This window comes from Loxodonta africana, chromosome 18 (genome assembly GCF_030014295.1).
Source record: "Loxodonta africana isolate mLoxAfr1 chromosome 18, mLoxAfr1.hap2, whole genome shotgun sequence".
Taxonomy (NCBI): domain Eukaryota; kingdom Metazoa; phylum Chordata; class Mammalia; order Proboscidea; family Elephantidae; genus Loxodonta; species Loxodonta africana.
Genome location: NC_087359.1, coordinates 69,577,021 through 69,597,539, shown reverse-complemented (window position 1 = coordinate 69,597,539; position 20,519 = coordinate 69,577,021). Strand labels below are relative to the sequence as shown.

Below are 20,519 nucleotides of genomic sequence, written 5' to 3'. Positions count from 1 at the left end.
GGGCCACACCCCTCCGGCGCACCACTCTCCCTTTGTATAGTCTCTTATCATTGGGGTTCTCAGCACCTGGCCCACCCCGGCCAACATCCCGGTCCACACAGCTCGCCAAAGGGGACGCGGGACTCGAAGGTAAGGCGGGGTTTAGGGCTTTGCGCTGGACAGGGTGAGTAGGGCGCATGCGTAAAGAGGGGGCATTAGAGGCCGATTAGATAGCGACCCCTGTTCCACAGGCACCTACCAGGCGTTCCTTCTGCTTCTATCGTTAATCTTGCGGGCCAGTTCGCCCAGATTTCAGTACCAAGACCCACTTGTAAAGAGTCCATGAGGCCAGTAGACACAGGAGACTATGTGGGCAGCTCCTGTCTGGAGGGGTGATGAGAGGGCAGAGGGGATCAGAAACTGGCCGAATGGACAAGAAAATAGAGTGGAGGGAAGGAGTGTGCTGTCTCATTAGAGGTGTATATAAATTTTATGTACGAGAGACTGACTTGATTTGTACACTTCCACTTGAAGCACAATAAAAATTAAAAAAAAAAAAAAAGAGTCCATAAGGGGTGGGAGGGTGAGGGGGGCTGATGGGTGAACAGGTTCAGGTATGGAAAGCGCTGAGTTGCTTAATGAGGGGCCCAGGAGTTGCATAGTCCTTGGTGGGGGAGAGAAGTTATGAGATGAGACTCAGACGACATTCCAGGCAGAGCTCCTGAGGCACTAACTCAGCTCCTACAATCTAGATGCCTGGATCCCTGAGTTCCTGAGGGGTTCAAAGAACAAGAGAAGAGAAAAGGGGAAGGAGCTGGTGAACTCCTGGTGGGAACTTTTGATTCTGTTCCTACCAACAGGAAACCTACAGGTCACAGAGAACAAAAATAGCTGAGAGGAAGGGTGGCTGTGAGTTCACCAAGGGCCCCACCAACACCACCTACCCCTTCCTCAGTGGGGCTGGAACCTTTTCCTCTGCCCTAGAAACAGCCACTTCCCAAGCTTTTTTTTTTTTTAAATTTCATGGTGGAAAGACTAAAGAGACAGGCCATGACCCTGGCCACTGGAGCAGTCAGCCCTTCCTACCTTCCCAGTACCCAGGTCCCTAGCAAGTACACCCCAGACCCTCCACTATAAATAAAACCAAACCAAACCCATTGATGTGAGTCGATTCTGACTCATAGCGACCCTATAGGACAGAGTAAAACTGCCCCATAGGGTTTCCAAGGAGCAGCTGGTGAATTCAAACTGCTGGCCTTTTGGTTAGCAGCCGAGCTCTTAACCGCTACACCACCAGGTCTCTCCCTCCACTATATATAGCACCAATAGTGCTGCTGTAAGAGAAATACTACAAGTGGGTGGTTTTAGCAAACAAAAGTGCATCATCTCACAGTTTAGGAGGCTACAAGTCCAAAATCAGGGTGCTGGCTCTGGGGCAAGGCTTTCTTTCTGTGTTGGTGCTGGGGGAAAGTTCTCATCTCCTTTCAACAACTGTAGGTCTGGCGTTCCTTGGAGATCTCCATGTGTCTTGGCCTGGACCTTCCCCTGGATCTAGGAGGTTCTCAGCACAGGGACCCCAGGTCCAAAAGCCATGCTTCACTCCCAGCTCCTCTTTCTTGGTAGTGGTGAGGTCCCTTTATGATCTTGCTTAGAAATCTCATCAGCCAGATATCCAAGTTCATCACTTACAAGTTCTACCTTCTACCAAACATCTGAACATAATTAAGTCAAGTTCCTTGCCACTGCATAAAAAGCATCGCCCCTCCTCCATTGCCCAATCACGTGTTCATCATTTTCTTTTAAAGTTTCACCGGAGGCACATTTGACGTTCACGTTTCTAGCAACATTCTGTTGCTTGGCACGGTATGTTTCCTATTCCTCATTATCATTCAAGCTCCCCAGGACCTCGAAACCTTGGGCTAAAGGGCTCAAACCCAGACCAGTGGGGAGAGAGGCATACCAGAAAGAAGAAAGGAGGGAAGCTGTATAGTTTAAAAGTCTAAGTCTAAGCCTTATAATTTTATATGTGGAAAATGAAAATAGCCATACCCTATTGTTCTTTCTTACTTTTTTTTTTCTGTAAGTAGAGACAAAACCTTGGCTGATGGGGAAGATGCCGAAAACACACGGAGAGGTATGGCTGTGTAACAGTGGCTAAGAGCTTACTTTCTAGAGTCAAGTCACAGTTGGTTTCCTCATCTATTAATTTGGGATAATAATAGTATCTATTTTTGAGGGCTGTATTTTTTGGGGGGAGGCAAGTTGAATCAGAAAATCATGCACTAAAATGCTTAGTTTAGGGCCTGGGATGTAGGAGGAGATAAGTAATAATAGCTGGTCTTTTTATTCTCAACAGGAGATAAACTGTAGTAGCGGGTAAAGACAGAAGTTTTAGTTTTGGTTTTCTTTCTCCTTCTCCTTTTTTGTTTTTCAATATTTAATCCAGGTCATGGGTTTTACAACATTGAGAAACACAACTGTTCAGGCTAGGAGGAACTTGAGAGACCATGTTAACTGATTTATCTCACAGATAAGGAATGTAAGGCCCAAAGGAGGGTAACTTATCAGAATTAGTGATCCTTTGCCCTTGGGTCAGAACATATCTGTGCACACCCAGGACACACCCAGGACAAGGGTGGGAGAGGAGCAATGCACTGGGCCTGGATAGATACCAAGACACCATTGCTGGGGAGGGTGGAGTTGGCATGTTGTCTCTAACTACACAGCCTTCACACTGCCCCCTCTAGCCCACTATCCTCAGAGGACCCAAATCCTACCCATTTCCCCCACTTCATCCTATTCCTCGGTGGTGGGGTCCCAAGCATTAAGATTCCCAGCACAGACTCATCCCCCAACTTCTTGGTGTTATTGGTGGGTTTCAGCTTTCTCCCTGACGCCTCCACACCTCAGGCAGGAAGTGACTTCAGAGCAGCAGGATGCAGGTGGCTCCGGAGAAACGTCATGAAGTCACAGGTCCCTACACAATGAACCGGAAGGCAAGGGCGGGGAAGGGGAGAGCAAAGGCTGTTGAAAATGTCTGGTGGGATGGGATGATAGAACAGGCACAGAATCTAAGACGGTATCCAGGAGGCAAGACCGTTCTTCCCTAAACTCCCAGCTTCCCTCAGTCCCCAGCTTCCCATTGGCAAGAACCCAGGACACACCAGGCAACACTGAGAGGCTTCTTTATTCCAAGAATCTGATCTTGCAAAAATCTAACATCTCCACAGTGGTCCTCCACCCCCAGGCACTTTCCACCTGCCCATCCAATCTACTAAATAAAAACCATAATTCCTTCTCACATCTCTCCTCTGTTTTCCCTCCCTCCTTCCCCAATTCTGCAATGCAGCAATGGGGAGCTAGAAGAAAAGAGGGAGAAGAGTAGCTTTCTCACCAGTCCCCAAGTGACACCCACTAGTACTGACCTATCTTGAGGAACCTCTACCTTACAAATCCAAAAGTGCTCTTTACCCCCACCCCATATCCCTTAATCAAATAATCCTCAGGGCAACAAGGTGCAGGACTGTAAATCAAGGAGTATCATCCAACATTCAAGATACTCCACCCAGCCAAGAGGTAATCCCACTCCCCCTACTTGGCCTACACCAGAAACTGTTCCCCTTAACCAACCTCTCAATCCTACCAGGAGACTGGTTAACTAGAAGGGGCCTTTGATCTGTCCGTCAATCAATCACAAGGAACCTTTTAAACTTTTAATCCCATCAGTAATATCAACCATAATCTACAGCAATCCCAGAATGGAACTCAGCCCTTTTTTCCTCCCTGTGGAAGGTTCTAGTGCACTCACTGGTGTCAGGCAGGAATGCAGTGACAGAAAGACTGGGTCACAGACCCAGCTTTTCTAAGGTAAGAAAGTTACCAAGCACCTGTGACTTATAGAGGCAAAGGAGAAGTTTCTGGAATCTAGACATTTGCCAGATAATATCAAAAAATCTGTTCAAGGAAGAAGGGGCCCATCTCTGGTAGAGAAAAGCCCAAGGATCATTCAAGATCCAGATGCCTCTTCAGTAAAGAATAGGTCATGTCTCAGATTTAGTCAAGGTAAAGAGTTTTCTAATTCTTCCGTAGGTCATAACATTCTTAAAGGCTGGCAGGATCAGAAGTCACATCACCTCTGATAAGGAATTTCAGATTTCTCTCCTGTGGAAGGATCTACCTGGAGCCAAGAACAGACCCCCATGGGAGGATTATGGGCTCAACTCAAGCCTCTGTGTGAGCTCTATCATGATAGATTTGTGTCTAGAACCCTAGACTTGTATGCAGAACCACAGTGAAGCCAGACCTCAGTGACCAGATTAGTGGGACAGTTTAGGTTCTAGATCACCTTGCAAGCAAGACTACCAACCACCATACCTACAGCCTCTAGGAGGCATTTACTACTTCCACCTCAGGCTCACCATAAAGGTTCCTATCACTCTTGAAGAACAGAGAAAAATCTAGATCCAGTTCTAGCCTGCTAGAGAACCTACAACATCCAGAATACCAGAGAGGGTTCCTGACCCAATTCTACAATCCCATGTTTCCAGAGCTGCCCTAGAGCAAATGAAAGGATCCAGACCTAGAAATAGCAGGGCAGAACATAGGGAACCCCTTTCTCCATTTTAAACAAACCAACAGGCACACAAATAGCATAAAGAACAATTCTACAGATACCTTAATATAAAATACTCAAGCCAAAGGAGAAGGCCAAATGCTAATCTCTGCCAGCAGAGCTGTGACCTCACATTCTGTGTGTTGGGTCACTTGTGAATCACACTTGTGGAAAAGGGAACTGGGAAATGCAATAGAATGAAGGCCCTGGTGCCTCCCAAAGGCCTCAATAAATTATATTTACACATAAACTGAATGAGATGGGGTGCGGGTTAAAGGCTGTTCCCTTAAGGCAACCAGGCCTCCAGTCTCTCCCCTCTCCTAGCCCCTAGCTTGCTCTCCTCAGAGACAATTTTGGTTGTGGGGAAGAGGTTTTGGCCAGCAAAACAGAGGCAGATCTAGCCGGGACCTGCCACCCCAGCTCTTCCCAGTAAGAAATCAAGGTGGTGGCAATTTCTGATACTGTTAGGGCCTTGCACACTCCCATGCCCAAGTGTGACCCGGGAGAAGCCAGGCCTGAGCCCACAGCATCTCGGTTCCCAGGAGGCAAGTGAGGCCGGGGTCCACCTCAACTAGGGCCCCCTAGAATGTGATAGTGCACTTTGGTGTTGGTGGCAGCTCCCAGGGGGCGAGTGGGGCCTGGGCCCGCCTCAGCTAGGGCCCCCCAGGATATGGTAGTGTACTTTGGTGTTGGTGGCAGCTCCGTGTTTCTGGCGCAGATGAAGCCGCAGTTGACTTTTGTGCCGGAAATGCAGGCCACATGGATCGCACTGTAGGAGAACAGAGGGTCAGGTACCTCCCCACCCACAACCATCTTTTAGTTCTTGAGCTAGGGGCAATTGTCCCACTCTCAGTCAGATAAGGAACGCTTTGGCCCTCCTGTCCTCACAAATCCCCAGGGGCGTCCTCCCAAATCCCCAGGGGCGGCATAGGTGATAGACCCTGCCTTCTTCAGCAAAGGGTTTCCCACTCATTAGTCCTCCCTCCTCACCTGGGAGTCCCTGGGTGGCACAAACGGTTAAGTGCCTGACTACCCACTGTCGGTTCAAACCTACCCAGAGACACCTGGAAAGAAAGGCCTGGCCGTCTGCTTCTGAAAATCCCAAGGAGCACAGTTCTACTCTGCACATACGGGGTCATCATGAGGGGGAAACCTACTCTGCAGTAACTGGTTTGGTTTTTTATTTGTTTAGCCCCCTCTAGAGGAAAAATACCGCTGGCCTCATCCAGGAGTATAACTTCTATGTCTGCCCTCCCCCACCCCATCCCTACCCCTGATTAACACTATCTCCAAGAGATCTAGGGATTGCAAGCCCTGCTCTTCTTAGAGTCCCACTCCTAGGCCAGGCCAGCTACCCACGTGGTAAGGCTTCTCTCCTGTGTGGATGCGAACGTGGCTCTTGAGGGTTTGTAGGTGGCGGAAGCACGTCCCACAGGTGGGGCAAGGATAGGGTTTCTCCCCAGTGTGAATCAGCACGTGTGCACGCAGATGCGCTACCTGGGAAGCAGGGGAGACCTTGCATTGGCGCTTCTGGGAGGGACAGAACCCTCCAGATATGGCCTGCCCTGCCCTCCTGCAGGTTTGCCTTTGAACTCACTCCCAGGCTGGCTCCATACCTGGACAAAGCGCGAGCCACAGGTCTCACACTTATAGGGCTTCTCTCCTGAATGGATGCGGCTGTGTGTCTTCAGGTTTGCAGGCCGGTTAAAGCGGGCTCCGCAGATGGAGCAGTGGTACGGCTTCTCTCCTGGGGACAGGGAAGAGGGGAGGTCAGGGACTTTGCCTCAGGACATCTGTGGCCACCAAAGCCACAGGACCCTCTCCTCCCTGCTCACAGCTACCTGTGTGCACGGTGCGGTGACTGGCGAGGTTGCCCTTGTAGCGGAAGGCAGAGCGACAGAGCTGACACTTGTAGGGCTTGTCCTCCTCCCCAGGAGCTGAGGGGTCCAGCCCCGATGAGCACCCAGCCATAGCCTCACAATTCTGGCAGCTGACAAAATCACTTCCTGGGCAGGGAGGTGGGTAATGACAACAATAGTTATTTACTGAGAGTTCCTGGGTACCACTGAATCCTCAAACCACACATTGGTAGGTTTTCTTTTCTCCAGTTTACAGTTAAGGCTTCTAGGGCTTTTTTAACTTGCCCGAGGCCACATGGTTAGAAAAGGGATGAGCCAAGATCTGACTTCACACTTGTTTGACTCCAGAGCACTCTGCTAATCTCCTCTCCAATAGTGGTGGTGATCAGTGGAGGCTCCTATTAGTGGGTGAAGGTTTCTGTTTCTCCCTCCTCTCTTGTACCACTCTAGATGACAGCCTGTCAGAGAGGCCCAGCCAAGCCCTGGGCAGACCACTCAGCCCTAGATGGGAGTAAGCCAGAACTATCCAAGCTTTGCTGCTCCCTTTAATACTACTAATCCCTGGTCCTACGTCTAGCCATTCTGATCTATGGGATGTGGCTTGGGCATCAGGATTTTTAAAAGCTTCCCCAGGTGATTCTAATTTGTAATAAAGTTTAGAAACCATTGCAATGGGCCTTTCCAGAGGCATTTTGGCCCAAAGTAGCCTGAAGCAGCCACAGGAGAAAAGTCGGGAAGGAGGGGCTCTCACCTGGTGGTGGACGGACCCGCTCAGAGGGTGACCCAGTGGTCTCTTGAGCCTGGGGTGTGAGGAGATGGGGGGTATTGGCTGGAGTTCCAGATTTGAACTGTATGGTGGCAGCAATTGGAGAAAGCCTAGCAAATGGCAAGGCCCAGGGAAAACGGTTAGAAGAGATTACATGGAGAGGGATTCTCCCTGAAGAACTTGGAGCCAAAGGCCTAGCTTCTGGAGGTAAGTTAATATTGACCAATGAACCATATCCAATTGTGCTGCCAAAGTCCCACCCGCTGAGTAAGCCTGGCCTCACTCCCTACGGTGGGCTACTGGTTGCCTTCGAGTCGATTTTGACTCATGGCAACCCCATGTGTGTCACAGTAGAACTGTGCTCCGTAGGGTTTTCAATGGCTGATTTTTCAGGTCTCCAGGCCTTTCTCCAGAGGTGCCTTTGGGTGGACTTGAACCTCCAACCTTTCAGTTAGCAGCCAAGTGCGTTAACTATTTATACCACCCCAGGGGTGGAAAGGTGGGCTAGTGTCTCTGAAAACCCAGCCCCCATCTCCCTGCCTCCAGACCACCCAGACCCAGTGGCTCTGCCTCCTAGCTGAGGCCAGTCTCTATGAATTCATGGTTCCAGGTTCTGTACCTGTTCTGGGGACCAGGAATGGGTCCTTCTTCACTGCTGCTGCTGCTACTGGAGGCCTCATCTCCACTAGGGAGCCTGGCTTGGGGGCAAGGTTGACCAGAACTCCTCTCTCCTGCCAGGCTCCCTGCTTGAGAGGCCTGAGAGTTTAGCACGATGAACTTATACTTTTTCCAGTTGCAGGCCTTGGGGTCTGGACTGGGGGGACCTTGACTGCAGCTGCGAGACTCAGTAGGTGGGTCTGGGTGCCCTTCGGAGCGCCTGGGACTGCCGGGAGGAGGGGCCGTCGGAGGTGTGGGGGGCTCTGTTTCCAAGGGACGCAGGGAGATGCCCAGAGGTTCATAGCTGGGAAAAATGCGATGGACATTAGTGTTACTGGCTAACCTTGGCCTCTGCCCTAGATATTTGGGGCACCACCTCACCCACGCTGACCACTGAGCCAGGGCTCCCTCACCTGGCCTGGATAAAGCGGTGGCATGCCTGGACTACATGTTCCATCTGCAAGTAGGTGGCAGCTGCAAGGACAGCTGGGGCAGTGGCCGGCGAGAGGCGCAGGCGTGAAGTGTACATGAAGTCCAGAAGGGGAGCAAAGCCTCCAGCTTCCGGGCCCCCAGGCAGGGAGAGAACGTCCACCCCCACTCCCGCACGGCTCCGGAAAATGGAATAGAAGAAGCCACTGGAAAGGGGGCAGTTAGATCATGTTATGGGATGGGGAACTAAGGGAGACTCACTCTGCAGTGCAAAGTCACACCTCTAGAAGCCCCGCCTCCGCCACTATCACCCCGCCCCCATGCCGGGAAGCTCCGCCTCATGCTTTCCAGGGTTTAGCTTCGAATCCCTTATGGCCCCGCCCCTTCCCATCTGGCCCCGCCCCAGCCCAAGAGCCCCGTCCCTCGAACCTGCAGGCGATAAGAACAGCCTTGTGCGCCCGGAGGGGTTGCCCGCCAACCAGCAGCGTGACGTCAGTGAGTATCCCGCGCAGGCGCAACTCATTCAGATTGCCGAGCACGTCGGAGGAGTGGCGAGTGAACTCGCGGACGTAACCTAGCGCTCCGTTCGGGGCTGCGGTGGAACCCATGGCGACGCCGGCCTGTGGGTGCCGTGGAGAGGGCTCAGGGATCCAGGCAGTCGTAACAGGGAAGACCCAACGCCTTCCCGTCCTCAGTTTGCCTTTTCCTCCTAAGGTGTAGCTAGAGTCCTGGCCCCGGCCCACGCACCCTCACTTAATTCATCTAGATCGTTCTGCGCTCCTCTCGCTCTTCCAGATCCCACAGCACTCGGGGCGGGTTGAAGGTTCCCAAAACCCGGCGTCGATGGAGAACGTGTGGAATCCAGCGCGCAGCGCCCTTCATTTGACTCCTAGTAACCCTCTGGCACCCCCACTCCCCTCTGCTGCGCTGCGCACCTGCGTCTCAGATATCCCACCTGCCCAGAGATCCCAGACGACCTGCGGTCCCCACCTCCTACTCCCAGTCGAAGCTCCGTTCCCTGAACCACTGAATTCTGCTTCTGTCTGGTCCCCGACTCCAAGTTGAGCCCAATTTTGGGGACTCAGTCTTCCTATCATCAACAAACTCCAACCCCTCTTAGGGTACCCAGGAGTCTGGCCCCCTAAGTCTCTCGCTCTTACCCCCGTCCCGCAGGGGCTGCGGCTTCTCTTCTCAAGGGAGGCGGGTCTATCTCCCCTCTTGGCCCCGGCGCCTTTATCGCGCCGGGATGTCGGGGGCGGGGGTGGAGGTGGGGTGACCGCCTGGATCTGTATCCTTCCTTCCTCCCTCGCTCTCCAGATGGCAAGCCCGGGGCGGGGTCTCCGGCTCCAGGGCGGGACCTCAGGAACGCGGGGTGGTCGTAACTGAAAAGTAAGGGGTCTTGAGCCACAGAGAGTGGAACTGAGGATGGGAATGTTGGAAGTGGGGAGGAAGCTGGGGACATCGAGGTTGGAAGTATGGGACCTGGGTGGTTGGAGGGCCTGGGACAGAAAATTGGTGTGGTGGCTTTTGGGAGAAGATACTAGGAGCCTGTTGCAGAAGAAAGTGAATACAGCAAAACTCCTCCGTCCCATGCATGGTATTAAGGGAAAAAGGAGAAAGGAGGAGCCCAGCGAGGCACCAGGTTAGGGAGGTTAGTGGGCTCCCGTGGGGTCTCAGATAGTGGGAGGGTGTGGTGTGAGTGGCAGGCTCCTCTAAAGGGTCCTCAAAAAAAGGGGTACTCTGACTGGGCGGGGTAGTGAGGTGGCGGATATGATTTCTAGTTGGTTTCCTTCCATTGTCCTGCGACCGGAGCCAGCTGCTTCCCCTCGAGGAGGTGGGGAAAGCCCCGGGTGGGGGCCGAGAGACGCTCGGGAGACCTAGGCGTCCGGCTTCTAGCTCCCGATTCTCTTCTGAATCCTTTTAGGGATCCAGAGGGACGTACTCAAAGCCCGGCCTTCCTCCCCCAATCCTAACTCTCTAGCACCTCGGGTACCCGCCCGCCGGTCGGCCACGCTTTGAGGCTGGCGGGACGCCGGGGTCCAGCGCGGCAAGTCGGTAAAGCTCTGCAATGTCTGGCTCCTTCCACGAGGGGGCAGACGAGCACTAGCCTCGCCTCGCCGGATCGTCTCCACCGGCTGGGGGTGCGCTGTGACAGAGGCGCAGGATCTGTTCGGTCCGGGCGGCTGAAACCTTCAGCCTCCCCGACTTTGCACTGCCTTTTTTTTTGCCTCTCTGTCTCCTAGGAGGGGAGTAGTGTTGGGCGGAGGGAAGGACAGTTAGGAGACAGAAGGAGCTTTCCCCCAGGTGGATTCCTACCTGGGGAAGGGAAGGGTGGATTGGATGTCTCCGATTCCCTAAGACAGGGGCAATGAGCTTGATCTCCTGGCCCCAAGCCCTTTGGGGACTTCCCCCCTACCCAGTCTGGAAGCCAGGAGTCCTACCTGGGGTGAAAAACCACGGGCTTTTGGGAACAAGGGCAGTGGGTGGGACAAGGAGGGGAACCTGAGTTCAGGACTTTCTTTTCTAATCAAGACAGACTTGCTATCCAGAGGTCTTCAGAGGTGCATTTTTATGAAAGTTGGGTGGGGTAAACAGAAAGAAGGGAAAACAGTGAGGTTTCCAGGAGGTAGAGAGGGCAGGAGGGGCCAGCTAACCCCATCTAGTAGATAGGCATGGGCACCACCCTTATATTTTGTTTGAGCAGATCTCGGGGATCAGGGTTCATTTGGAGAAGGGGAGCCAGAGCTAAGTCCAGCTGCAAAGCAGGAGCACCTTGGATTTGGGCTCAGGAGAGTCTACAGTTGACCAGGAACCACTGACCATTGTCTGTGAGGCTGCATGTCCAGGCCTGGCCCCACCCCTTTAGATTTGAGAGTGTCTATGTGGGGTGTACAAAAGAAGAGCTGAGAAACTGAGAATCAGGGACCACTAAGGTTTCAGGATGGTAAGGTGGTTTTGGCATGTGAGGGTTGCCTTGAGTGGTCTCTGCCCAGTTTGGGGGTGGGAGTTAGACTAGGGAAGGGCTTCCCTTTGGTATCAGGATGGAATCGATATTATGTTATCTGGTCAGTTGTGGGATGGGGTGCCTGCTTGTTATGGGGTGCTGAGTTGGTTTGATTGTTATGAGGAATTCATTCATTCAGACTTGAGGGCCTATGGTAATTTTGAGGCATTGGGCTCATCTTGAAGCTAGATTAGTTCTGGGGGTTCTGACACCTACAATTTGGAGGTTATACCCATCTCTGTCATCTTGAAATATCAGGAGAGCCTGCCGGGTGTTCTTTGGGAAGTGGATGAGGGTTTTATGTTGGGGGTTCATAGTCACTGGTGTATATGGGCAGTTGAGGTTCTTATCAGCCTGATTTCAAGTAGGGAAGTGGTGCTTATTTGGGGGTGCAACCTGTTTTGCGGTACAGTATAAATATCGAGGCTCAGATTAGATAGTCAGGGTTATGAAGTTCAATTTGGCATTTTTCATTAGCTTGAGTGGAACATAATAGGAACCTGGGAGCAAGTTTGAAGGCCTCTTGTGATCGAAACCAAACCTGTTGCTGTCGAGTAGATTCCGACTCATAGCGACCCTATAGGACAGAGCAGAACTGCCCCATAGGGCTTCCAAGGAGTGCCTGGTGAATTCGAACTGCCAACATTTTGGTTAGCAGCTATAGCGCTTAACCGCTACACCACCGGGGTTTCCCTCTTGTGATTAGGGGGTGCTGTTTTGGGGGGATTAAAGCTTTGTATTTGAAAGTTGTGGAAAACTTAGTTGGGGGGGGGATTCCTGTGTATGCATGATAGCTAAGAAGCCTTGTCTGGGGAGAGAAACAAGGGGAGGTCCCCCAGGGTGGGAGGCAAAAATTTTGGGGTACCCTTATTTTGGGGATATCTTGCTGCATTTTGGGTGCATTTGGTGAAGCTGAGGGGTGGAGCATCAGGTGAGGTTGATTTGGGGGCTTATTTAATTTGAGGCACGATAGTGCTTTGGTGAAGTCCTTTGCTTGTAGGTCTCAAGTCAGATTCTAGAAATCTTTCTTTACTGAACCCCCAAATAAGCCCAGTTTGGGGATGGGAGTTAGAACCCAGATTTGAAGGGAGAAGTTTGGAAAGGGAGTGCTTTCCCTTATTTTTATGTGTCTTGGCTAGATTTGAAGGAGTGGTTTCAGGCTCTGAACCCCAGTTTCTTAAGGGAGCACTCCTCGGTTTTGGGAAAGGTGGGAAAAATGGGGTATCTTGTGGTTAAGTGGACGCCCCTGACCAGAACAGTGATGTTGGAACTGTGGCAAGGAGGGGTAGTGGTGGGGTACAAGGAGGTGATTCATGAACCCTGGTTTTCTGGGATAAGAGCCCCAAACAGAAAGCAGACAGACGACCAGGAGTGTGGGTGAGATGGGGGGGAGGGGTTCCCAACGGCAGCAGGGGCTAGAGGGTAAGCCAGGCCAGCTCTGAAGCCTGGGTCCCTGCTCTTTTCAGCTCTCCTCCCCTCTCTCCCTCCCACCGCCCACCCCCCCAACCCAAGGAAAAAAACTGCCTGTGCAACAGCAATGGCAGATTCCAATCCTCCAGGCTTTCCTCAACCACCACCGAGACCAGCCAGGGGGAGGGGTAGGGAGGATCGGGCTTTCCTGCTTTCCTAAGACAGGGGCAATGAGCTTGACCTCCTGGCCCCTAACCCTTTGGGGAGTGCCCCCCGGTCTGGAAGCCAGGTGTCCTGGACCCTAGCCCCTGAGCGAGGGGGGGGGCCTGGAGAGACGGGGAGGAGGAAGGAGGGAGTGACTTCCAAAATTGGCATATGGACAGAGCAGGGCTGGCGGGAGGCAGGCGAAAGGCAGATTTTTCCTGAAAAAACGGGGCTATCTGAGGACCCCAAATTTGGGGAACTAGTCCAGGACCGTCCTCCCAACATCCTAGATTTTTTTGGGATTTTTTGGGGGCTCCAGGACCCTTCTAGATGGGGTGAGGAATGTAGTGTTGAGGGAATCTGACTGGGGCATTGCAGCTGCCTCTCCCGCCGAGTTGGAGACGGATGGGCTGGGACGGGTTTGGGGGGGGGTGTCCCCAATTCTGACTGGGAATGGAGAAGCCCCCTCCTGAGCTCTCTTGTGGGGGTCCCCCCTCCCTAGGGCACTCCCCACTCCCTAAGCCAGTCGAAAGGAAGGAGGCCAGCGATGCGACTGGGGCGGCTCCTTTCTCCTGCACCCCAAATGTGAGGGATGCACCCCAAATTTTTCTCCCTTCAAAAATAGGGGACCAGGATCTCAGGGGAGAGTAGCTGAGGTAAGTGGGGAGGACAGTGTCCCCTGTTTTCAGGAGAGACGTGGCGGTTGGGGGGGAGGTTTGGAGGTGCGTGCTGGGGTGGGGTTGGGCTTTGTGAGTCTTGGAACTGGGGGGATGATTGGAGAGACTTTCTCTTATGCCCCTAAACTGCAGTTCACCAGATGGAAACCAAAAGCTGAGACCAGAGGGCCCCCCAACATCTCCCAGCCGTTAATATAGTGTTTGATTTCTGTTTCACCCCCCACAAAGGCTTTGCCGAGGATGGGAGCTGGGGGCAGCTACTCAGTTTGGGGGCTTCAGAGGGTGAAGTGAGGGGCAGGAGGCCTTGGCCGGATTTGGTGTGGGACATATAGGGGTTTGGGGGGAGGGCGTCTGGCATTCTTCAGGGCCTAAAAAGACTGCTTAGACACACCACCTTAGAGCTTTTTGATTGCCTGGAGTTTTGGGGGGTGTGTCGGAGGGGGGTGGTAAAGGGTGGGATGGGAGGTTGGAGGATGACTTTTGGTTCTTAGAGGATATTATTTTGATTTGCATAAGGGATTTTGGTCCTTAGATTTTGCTTTCTGGGGGGTGCTTTTAAAAGAATCAAGTCCTGGACAGGAGAAAAAAGCTGAGGGAAGGCCCAGGGTGGGGGTGGGGAGAGGCATGTTTGTCTCAGCTTAAACGTGGCTCTCTGGGGTGGGCCCGCCCGCCTGGGCCTGGTGGATGGGCTGATGGGGGTTGTTGCGGGGGTGAGACCTGGGTCCTGGGGGGGCAACGGGGAGTAAGGACAGCACTGGGGGTTGAAGACCTGACCCCCATGTCCAGATGACCCTCTCCCTGGGCCTTGCTGCTCCCCTTTTCCCCCTGGCCTCCATTTCCTGCCTTTAGCCTCCATCTTGTGGCAGGCCCAGGGCCCAGGGCGACTTCCGGCCCCCCTCTCCCAATCATGTTCCGGCCCCACCACCTCTGGACTGCCAACTCCCAACCCTGCCGTCCTTGGCCTTCTTTCTCTCCTTGCTTTTCTCTTGGGTTCTGACCCAAGGAGGGGAGGAATGGACACAGGAAGCTTGGGTCCCTGCCCTTGCTGAGTCAGAGGCAGTTTGTTGGTCTCCCCCCACAGGCATTCCCTAGTTCTTCTGCCCCTGATCCCACCCTAGGGATCCCCTAAGGTGAATCCCTACAGGGGGAAGATGGCTCCAACCTTAGGATGCTGTGAGCTCATCCCTTAGGCCTCTCTCCCTCCAGTTGCCTGCTCAGCTCCTATCCCTGGTTTCTTGTTTTTCCCAACCTTTCTTGGGCCATGTTTGCCTTTGAAGTCTTCTCTATCTCCCTGCTCTTGGTGGCTCTAGTGGGGAAGGGGTCTTCACAGCCCCGTCTTGTCTTCCTTCCTGTCAACCCACCCGAGTCCTGCTCCCGCCCCAGCAGCACACTGTGGTTTGTACGGCACTGTGGCCACGTCCAAACCACACTGTGGTGTTAGAGCGAGGGTGGGGGAGGCACCGCAGAGGCCTGGCCCTGGGAGGCCACCCTGGAGACTCGACACAAAGCACATCTGGGGCCTGGGACAAACTCCTTGCAAGGGTAAAGGTGGCAGGGGATAGGAAAGCACTGGAAATAGCCCTCCAAAATCCCCAAGGTAGTCTCAGGAATGTGACTGCCAGAGACCCTGGGAGAAGTTCTGCCTCCAGAGAGCCTGAAGTGGAGCCTTTGTTGCCCACACCCAGCTCCCCTGGCTCTAGCAGCACAGAAATATTGGCACCGGGAGAAGAGTCTACCAATATTGGCTGTGCTGCTGCAGGCAGGGTGGCAAGCGCTACCCAGGAGGGGCTGAGCTCCCGAAGGCTAAGGAGAGGAGGTGGAACCATCCCTTGTACTCCAATAATGTCAAGCCAAAGGCACAAAGCTGAGAGGGAAGTCTTTATTGTTTTCTGTATAAAAATGTCCATCAGGTGGAAGTCAAAGGGGTTGGGGTAGATGGCTGCCTAGACAGGGACAGCAAGGTGGACCTTCCCAGCCCCAGCAGCCTTTTGACCTTCTCTCAGGCAGGCCTCCGTTTGAGTCCCAGACGATCCACAGGTCCAGGGCGAACAGTGAGAGGGGTCAGAGGCAGAAAGCTCAGTGGGAGAGTAGAGGAGGGTCAGCAGAAGTCATAAGAAGGCCAGAATCCAGGGTCAGGCTGTCTGGAACAGGAAGTCAAATGGGCAGAGATGGAGCGAGCCCCAAATACACTTCCAGGAAAACTCCCACCTCGCCAAAGCACCCCACTCCTGACTGACCCAATCCCCTGCATGGTGTATAAGAGAACACCTTCCTTTCCAAAGCCCCTGTACAAAGGAGGGGGCTCTGGCTGAGACCCGCCCATACCAGCAAGGTGAGCACTCCCCCCCGCCACCTGCCCCTTCAGCTAGTATAGGGGGAGGAGGACTCCTACCCTGGTCGAAGTTGAGTTTCTTGGCTGGAGGGGTTTCTCCTAGCCCTTCAATATCCACTAGGTCACTGTTGGCGTCCGAGTCGTTCAGAGCACTGAGTGTCACATCTGGGAGGGGGGCATAAGCTAGGTTCTAGCTTCCCCTGGCTACTCTCCAGCTTCCCAAAGCTTCATGCCCCCCACCCCAAGTCCCTGTCTGGGAACCTCCACAGGGAGAGGAAGAGAGGTTTGTCCTTCTCTGACCCAGGCCCAATTCTCTCACTGAACCTCAGCTGGGATCTTTAACCCCTAGGCAGTAACTCCACAGCCCTCACCAGCCTTCTGCTTCTTTATGGGGGGACCCCCGGCCTCAGGGACAATGGAGCTGCTGGGTGGAGGGGCTGCTGGAGGAGGCGACAAAACACCAGATGCCACCTTCTTGGGCCCTTTCTTGGGTGATTCAGCACGAAGGGGGATGCCAGAGTCTTCATATACCTTGCGTTTGACGGTGGCCTTTATCTGAGCCCTAAGAGAGAGGAAGGCGTCATCAGAGAGGCTGAAGGAAGAAAGGGAGGAGGGGATGGGGTAATGGGTCCCTCTGAAAGAATTCCGGGGATCCTCTTCCTAAGAATCTAGGTCAGGGCCCCAATCTTTGGTAGGGTTCTAATTTTCCTGATGCTTTGAACTCAGGGCAGGTGGAGTGTGAAGAGTGAAGTCCCTGAACTGGGCAAGGTCTATCACCTAATTCTCTTCTGGGAGAGAAGTATGGATGTGGAAGGCTGCTGGGTAAGGCTTGGTGATCTACAGGTAGATTGAAAATTATTAGTGGATCTTGGTCAACTAGTTCAGAATCACAGTGTTCCCGGACACACCGTAGCAGTCGCAAAAGATCTACATAAATAAATAACCAGGGAACTCGTGTTAACAAATTCAGTAGGTGGGTATCTCAGGCAACCTAAAATCAAGTTCTTGGAAGGCCCTGATTGCTCCAGTATTGTAGGAACGTCTGACCAATTGTGCCAATTTTTGTGTCCTTTCAGTCCTCAAGGGGACGCTAACACAATTAGCAACAAAGTAGAAAAGGTGTTGAACTGGGAGGGAGTTCTGAGAAGGATGGAACAATGGGTTTGGAGAAAGAAAGCTGCCCACCCCCCTTTCTCTGCCAGCCACCCTCCCTCACACTGTCCGTTCCTTGATGACACAGCTGATGTGATTAAGATCGTCCCCAAATCGCTTCACAGCAGCCCTCAGCATCTCTATTTCCGTCTCCGTCCACTTCGCACTGTCAGAAGGGAGAGGGGGGATAGCAAAAGTGGGAGGAGGAGGGGTGTGGAGCCAGCCCACAGCTATGCAGTCCCCAGCCAAACAGCCTCCTCCACCCCCATCTCAGGGGTCCCTCCCATACATCCTAAAGAGGTCCTTTATAAAAAGCTCTTAAGGTCCTGTGGGAATCCCGAGGTCCTTCGCACGCCACAATATCCCAAACCACCTTAGAACACCTCTCTCCCGCATCAATCTGCTGCTGTGCAAAGCCCAACGAAACCCGTTCAACAAGTAGAGTAAGAGATAGAACCCTCGAACAGAGTCTGCCGCAGTCTGAGGAATTCCACGTGATTTGGGGGGGGGGGCCGGTGGTCTGTGATCTCCTGGTACCCAGCCGGGTATAGCTGTGAAATGCGACTCGCGGTGATGGGCCTTAGTCTGTGTTTTCATCTGTCATTCATTCACTCAACCATCGTTTATTAACACCTACTCCTTGCTGTGCCAGACACAAAGGGAAACTAACATCTGCCCCTGCCCTAGAGTGTGTCCGTGTCTGTGACCGACTCCAAGCGTCCTCACTCGGTGTCCACGTCCCAGCCCGGGCTCACATACCCCGCGGGAGAAGAGTCGGCCACGGGATGCAGCTGCATCGTCAGCTCCCCGAGTTTCGTGAAGGCGGCGCCCGCCGCGGAGAAGATCTCTCCGACCTGGGGGCGGGGCAGCATTACCGGGAGCCGGCGCACACCCTGCGCGCCGTCCCGCCCGAAGCCCCTAGCCCCACCCCAGGCTCGGCTCCCGCCCGCCCCGGCACCCCGCCCCGGGCGGGTAAGTCGGCAGCCAAGTGGGGGGCCCGCCCTTCCTCGGCCGCCAGAGAGCGCTGTCGCAAGGGAGGCCGAACCTTGGTGGACGCTGACGTCATGGCCCCGCGCGCCTCCTCACGGAGACGCTGCTGCCGCCGCTGCCACGCGAGCCGGGACCACGGAGAGCCCGGCGACCGCACCGCTCCGGTCCCCGCGCAGGAAGTCCCGCCCCAGCCCGCCGCTGATTGGCCCGAACTCGCGGGCCGCCTCAACAACCGCAGTCACTTAGGCCGCCTCCGCGCCCCTAGGGAAGAGGAGGTGGAAGACACGCCCCACTTCCGGGTCCTCCTTCTATTTCCGCTCAGGGGTCCAGACCCCCCACTTAGAGGCCAACCTCCGACCTTAGTCCCGTGCCCGCCCCCTCACACAAGCAAGGACACAAGGCTTAAGAGAGCAGTTTTTTTCTCTTTATTGTGGTATGGGACGAGGCGAAGGGGCCGGGCGCCAGAGAGTGAAGAACAAGGGATTGGGTCCCTCTCCAGGGGAACCCAGTCCTGCAGGGGGCGCCAGATGCGTGGGGGCGCCGAGCGCAGGCAGTCTTTAAATAGAGGAGGGGGCTGCACCGAGGAACGGGACTGTGCCCTAGCGCACCATGTATTCCTTGCGCTTATTGAGCCGAACTTGGCAGAAGGAGAAGCCTCCGAGGAGGAGGTAAAGGCCGGCGGCGATGAAGCAGTTGTAGCTGACTTGCTCGTAAAGGTTGTATATGTTCTGGGGGCCATTCCTAGGGGCGGGGATGAGGCAGGTAAGTGTCAGAGATATTCACGGCAGCCACCATTAACTGAGCATTTACTAGGTGGCAGGTATCGTTCTAAGTGCGTTAACGGGTCTTACTCGTTTTCCACAACACTATGGGGCAAGCTCTATTATCATGGTGCGAGCTCTGTTATTACGGGGCGAGCTCTATTATAGCACCCATCTCGCAGAAGTGGACTGAGGCACAGCGAAGTCAGGTGAAATACCTGAAGAGGCCACACCTAATCAGCTGGGTTCAGGAATGCCTCTGAGGTCTGCCTCCCAAGACCAATCCCAGTAGCCTCGGGGGTCCCGAAGCACCCAGCTTCCCCTCAATTCCCCCGCTCATAATTCTGACCACTGGCTCAGCCACCTCCCACTGGCCCGCCTTCCTTCCCCGACTACTTACTCAAAATCTTTCTCCGTGAAGGGAACGTCCTCAATAAGGACCGCGGAGTGGACGTTGAAAAAGATTCCGAGCATTATCTGGAGAGAAATGAATGGGTTGGCTGTTGAACTCAGGCACCTGACCTCCAGGTCACCCCCTAAGCCCCTCCCACTTCTGATGTTGCCACAACACCTGGGCGTGGGAATAACCAGAACAAGCTAGATTAGGGGTGGTGGTTGCTGGATTCAGACTCGGGCACCCTGAAGAGGGTGTAAGGCGGTGACATTGAGATGAGTGGCTGCGTAAGTGCAGGAGTAGTGAGCAACCTCTCTTTCCCAGAACTCAGATAACCTTCCTCCTCGGGGGCGTCATTGTCACGAGACAGGGCGGAAGGCCCTTCTTCATCTGATTATATCCTCCTGGAGTGGGGGCACATAGGCCCCAGCTGTCCATCTCGGCTCCCTCCATGTAGCTCAAGCATCTCTCCTGAGTCTAGCTCTCTTTTCTCTCACTTTGAGGCGTCCCCAAATTTACTAGTCCCGGCTCCCATTCCAGGTTCCAGCATCCCCGCTTCCTCCCTCCGCTACGGGTCCCCATTTCTCAATCTCAGTTCGCCTCTTTCTCTAGAGGCCAGTTAATCGAGCAGCTCTTCCAGTCTGGCCCTGTTTTCTAAACCCCGTAGTCGTCGCCAGCCGTCCAGCCCTCCAACCCCGGAGCCTCTCAGGCCCTCTCTGGTTCCTGCCCCGCAGTCCCCTCACCAACATGATCACGCCCCAGGCGCTGAGGACAATGCCGCAGGCGGCCAGCTTGGGCCCACAGCACAGGAGAGACGCCATGGAGAAGGGAGCCGAGGACCGGCTAGATGTCGGCCGAGGAGAAAGGCAGGGAGAGAAAGCCTCCGACGCGCGGAGCGAGCTCGACTCGGGTGCTCGCGCCGCGAAGGACCGAGTGGCCGAAGGGCAGCTAAGGGGCGTGGCCTCCGGACCCAACCACCGTTCCGGGGGGGAGGCGGGCGGAGAACGCCGGGGGCCTTGGGGTTCCCGCGGACTTTGGCCTGAGGAGTCTGTGTGTGAAATAACAGAAGATCTCCTGGAGGACTTTTTTGGCCTGTGTTGCTGGGCGTGACTATCGGAGGAGCGAGGGCCTCCAGCCTCTAGAGTTCTCCTCTATGCAGATAGAATGGAAGGAGCCGACGCGTCACGTGGCTAGGCTTGCCTGGTCACGTGACGAGGAACAGCCGTAATCGGGCCTCGGAAAGAGTCTGGCTGTCGCGAGCTACTGGTGACCTGGGCTCTTGGGGGTGGCGGA

General features: G+C 54.2%; 3 protein-coding genes across 6 annotated transcripts; all 3 read right to left on the bottom strand.

Annotated features, from left to right (window-relative positions):
• Positions 1–562: 562 nt before the first annotated feature.
• On the bottom strand, positions 563–10,371 carry BCL6B (BCL6B transcription repressor). The gene is made up of 8 exons (XM_023556370.2): positions 8,732–10,371; positions 8,287–8,508; positions 7,836–8,177; positions 7,202–7,326; positions 6,433–6,597; positions 6,208–6,338; positions 5,951–6,088; positions 563–5,360 (listed from the first exon to the last, which is right to left on the bottom strand). Exons 1-8 carry the CDS (start codon positions 8,908–8,910, stop codon positions 5,241–5,243), a joined length of 1,422 nt encoding a protein of 473 aa, XP_023412138.1. The 5' UTR covers positions 8,911–10,371; the 3' UTR covers positions 563–5,240.
• A 5,091-nt stretch (positions 10,372–15,462) lies between these two features.
• C18H17orf49 (chromosome 18 C17orf49 homolog) lies at positions 15,463–18,350 on the bottom strand. 4 transcript variants are annotated; one of them, XM_003416740.4, is made up of 6 exons: positions 18,127–18,350; positions 17,841–17,935; positions 17,146–17,247; positions 16,301–16,491; positions 15,990–16,094; positions 15,463–15,738 (listed from the first exon to the last, which is right to left on the bottom strand). In XM_003416740.4, the coding sequence occupies exons 1-6, from the start codon at positions 18,145–18,147 to the stop codon at positions 15,674–15,676; spliced, it is 579 nt and encodes a 192-aa protein (XP_003416788.1). In that variant the 5' UTR covers positions 18,148–18,350; the 3' UTR covers positions 15,463–15,673. The 4 variants fall into 4 exon arrangements, with proteins under 4 accessions (XP_003416788.1, XP_010594851.1, XP_010594853.1 ...); XM_010596549.3 differs by having other exon boundaries at positions 15,463–15,734; positions 18,127–18,258; XM_010596551.3 differs by lacking the exon at positions 15,990–16,094.
• A 123-nt stretch (positions 18,351–18,473) lies between these two features.
• RNASEK (ribonuclease K) lies at positions 18,474–20,170 on the bottom strand. The gene is made up of 3 exons (XM_010596548.3): positions 19,970–20,170; positions 19,233–19,309; positions 18,474–18,812 (listed from the first exon to the last, which is right to left on the bottom strand). The coding sequence occupies exons 1-3, from the start codon at positions 20,045–20,047 to the stop codon at positions 18,671–18,673; spliced, it is 297 nt and encodes a 98-aa protein (XP_010594850.1). The 5' UTR covers positions 20,048–20,170; the 3' UTR covers positions 18,474–18,670.
• Between the last annotated feature and the right edge of the window lie 349 nt (positions 20,171–20,519).

Excerpts from the sequence above, each read along its gene's own strand:
- BCL6B (XM_023556370.2), bottom strand. The coding sequence starts at position 8,910 with ATGGGTTCCACCGCAGCCCCGAACGGAGCGCTAGGTTACGTCCGCGAG. Across the intron at positions 6,598-7,201 it reads GCGGGTCCGTCCACCACCAG|GAAGTGATTTTGTCAGCTGC; the intron begins GTGAGAGCCCCT and ends CTCCCTGCCCAG. Across the intron at positions 5,361-5,950 it reads CAGGAGAGAAGCCTTACCAC|TGCGATCCATGTGGCCTGCA; the intron begins GTGGGTAGCTGG and ends GTTCTCCTACAG.
- C18H17orf49 (XM_003416740.4), bottom strand. The coding sequence starts at position 18,147 with ATGACGTCAGCGTCCACCAAG. Across the intron at positions 17,248-17,840 it reads GCCGACTCTTCTCCCGCGGG|TGCGAAGTGGACGGAGACGG; the intron begins GTATGTGAGCCC and ends CCCTTCTGACAG. Across the intron at positions 16,492-17,145 it reads GTCATCAAGGAACGGACAGT|GGCTCAGATAAAGGCCACCG; the intron begins GTGAGGGAGGGT and ends CCTCTCTCTTAG.
- RNASEK (XM_010596548.3), bottom strand. The coding sequence starts at position 20,047 with ATGGCGTCTCTCCTGTGCTGTGGGCCCAAGCTGGCCGCCTGCGGCATT. Across the intron at positions 19,310-19,969 it reads CCTGGGGCGTGATCATGTTG|ATAATGCTCGGAATCTTTTT; the intron begins GTGAGGGGACTG and ends ATTTCTCTCCAG. Across the intron at positions 18,813-19,232 it reads TTCACGGAGAAAGATTTTGA|GAATGGCCCCCAGAACATAT; the intron begins GTAAGTAGTCGG and ends CCCCGCCCCTAG.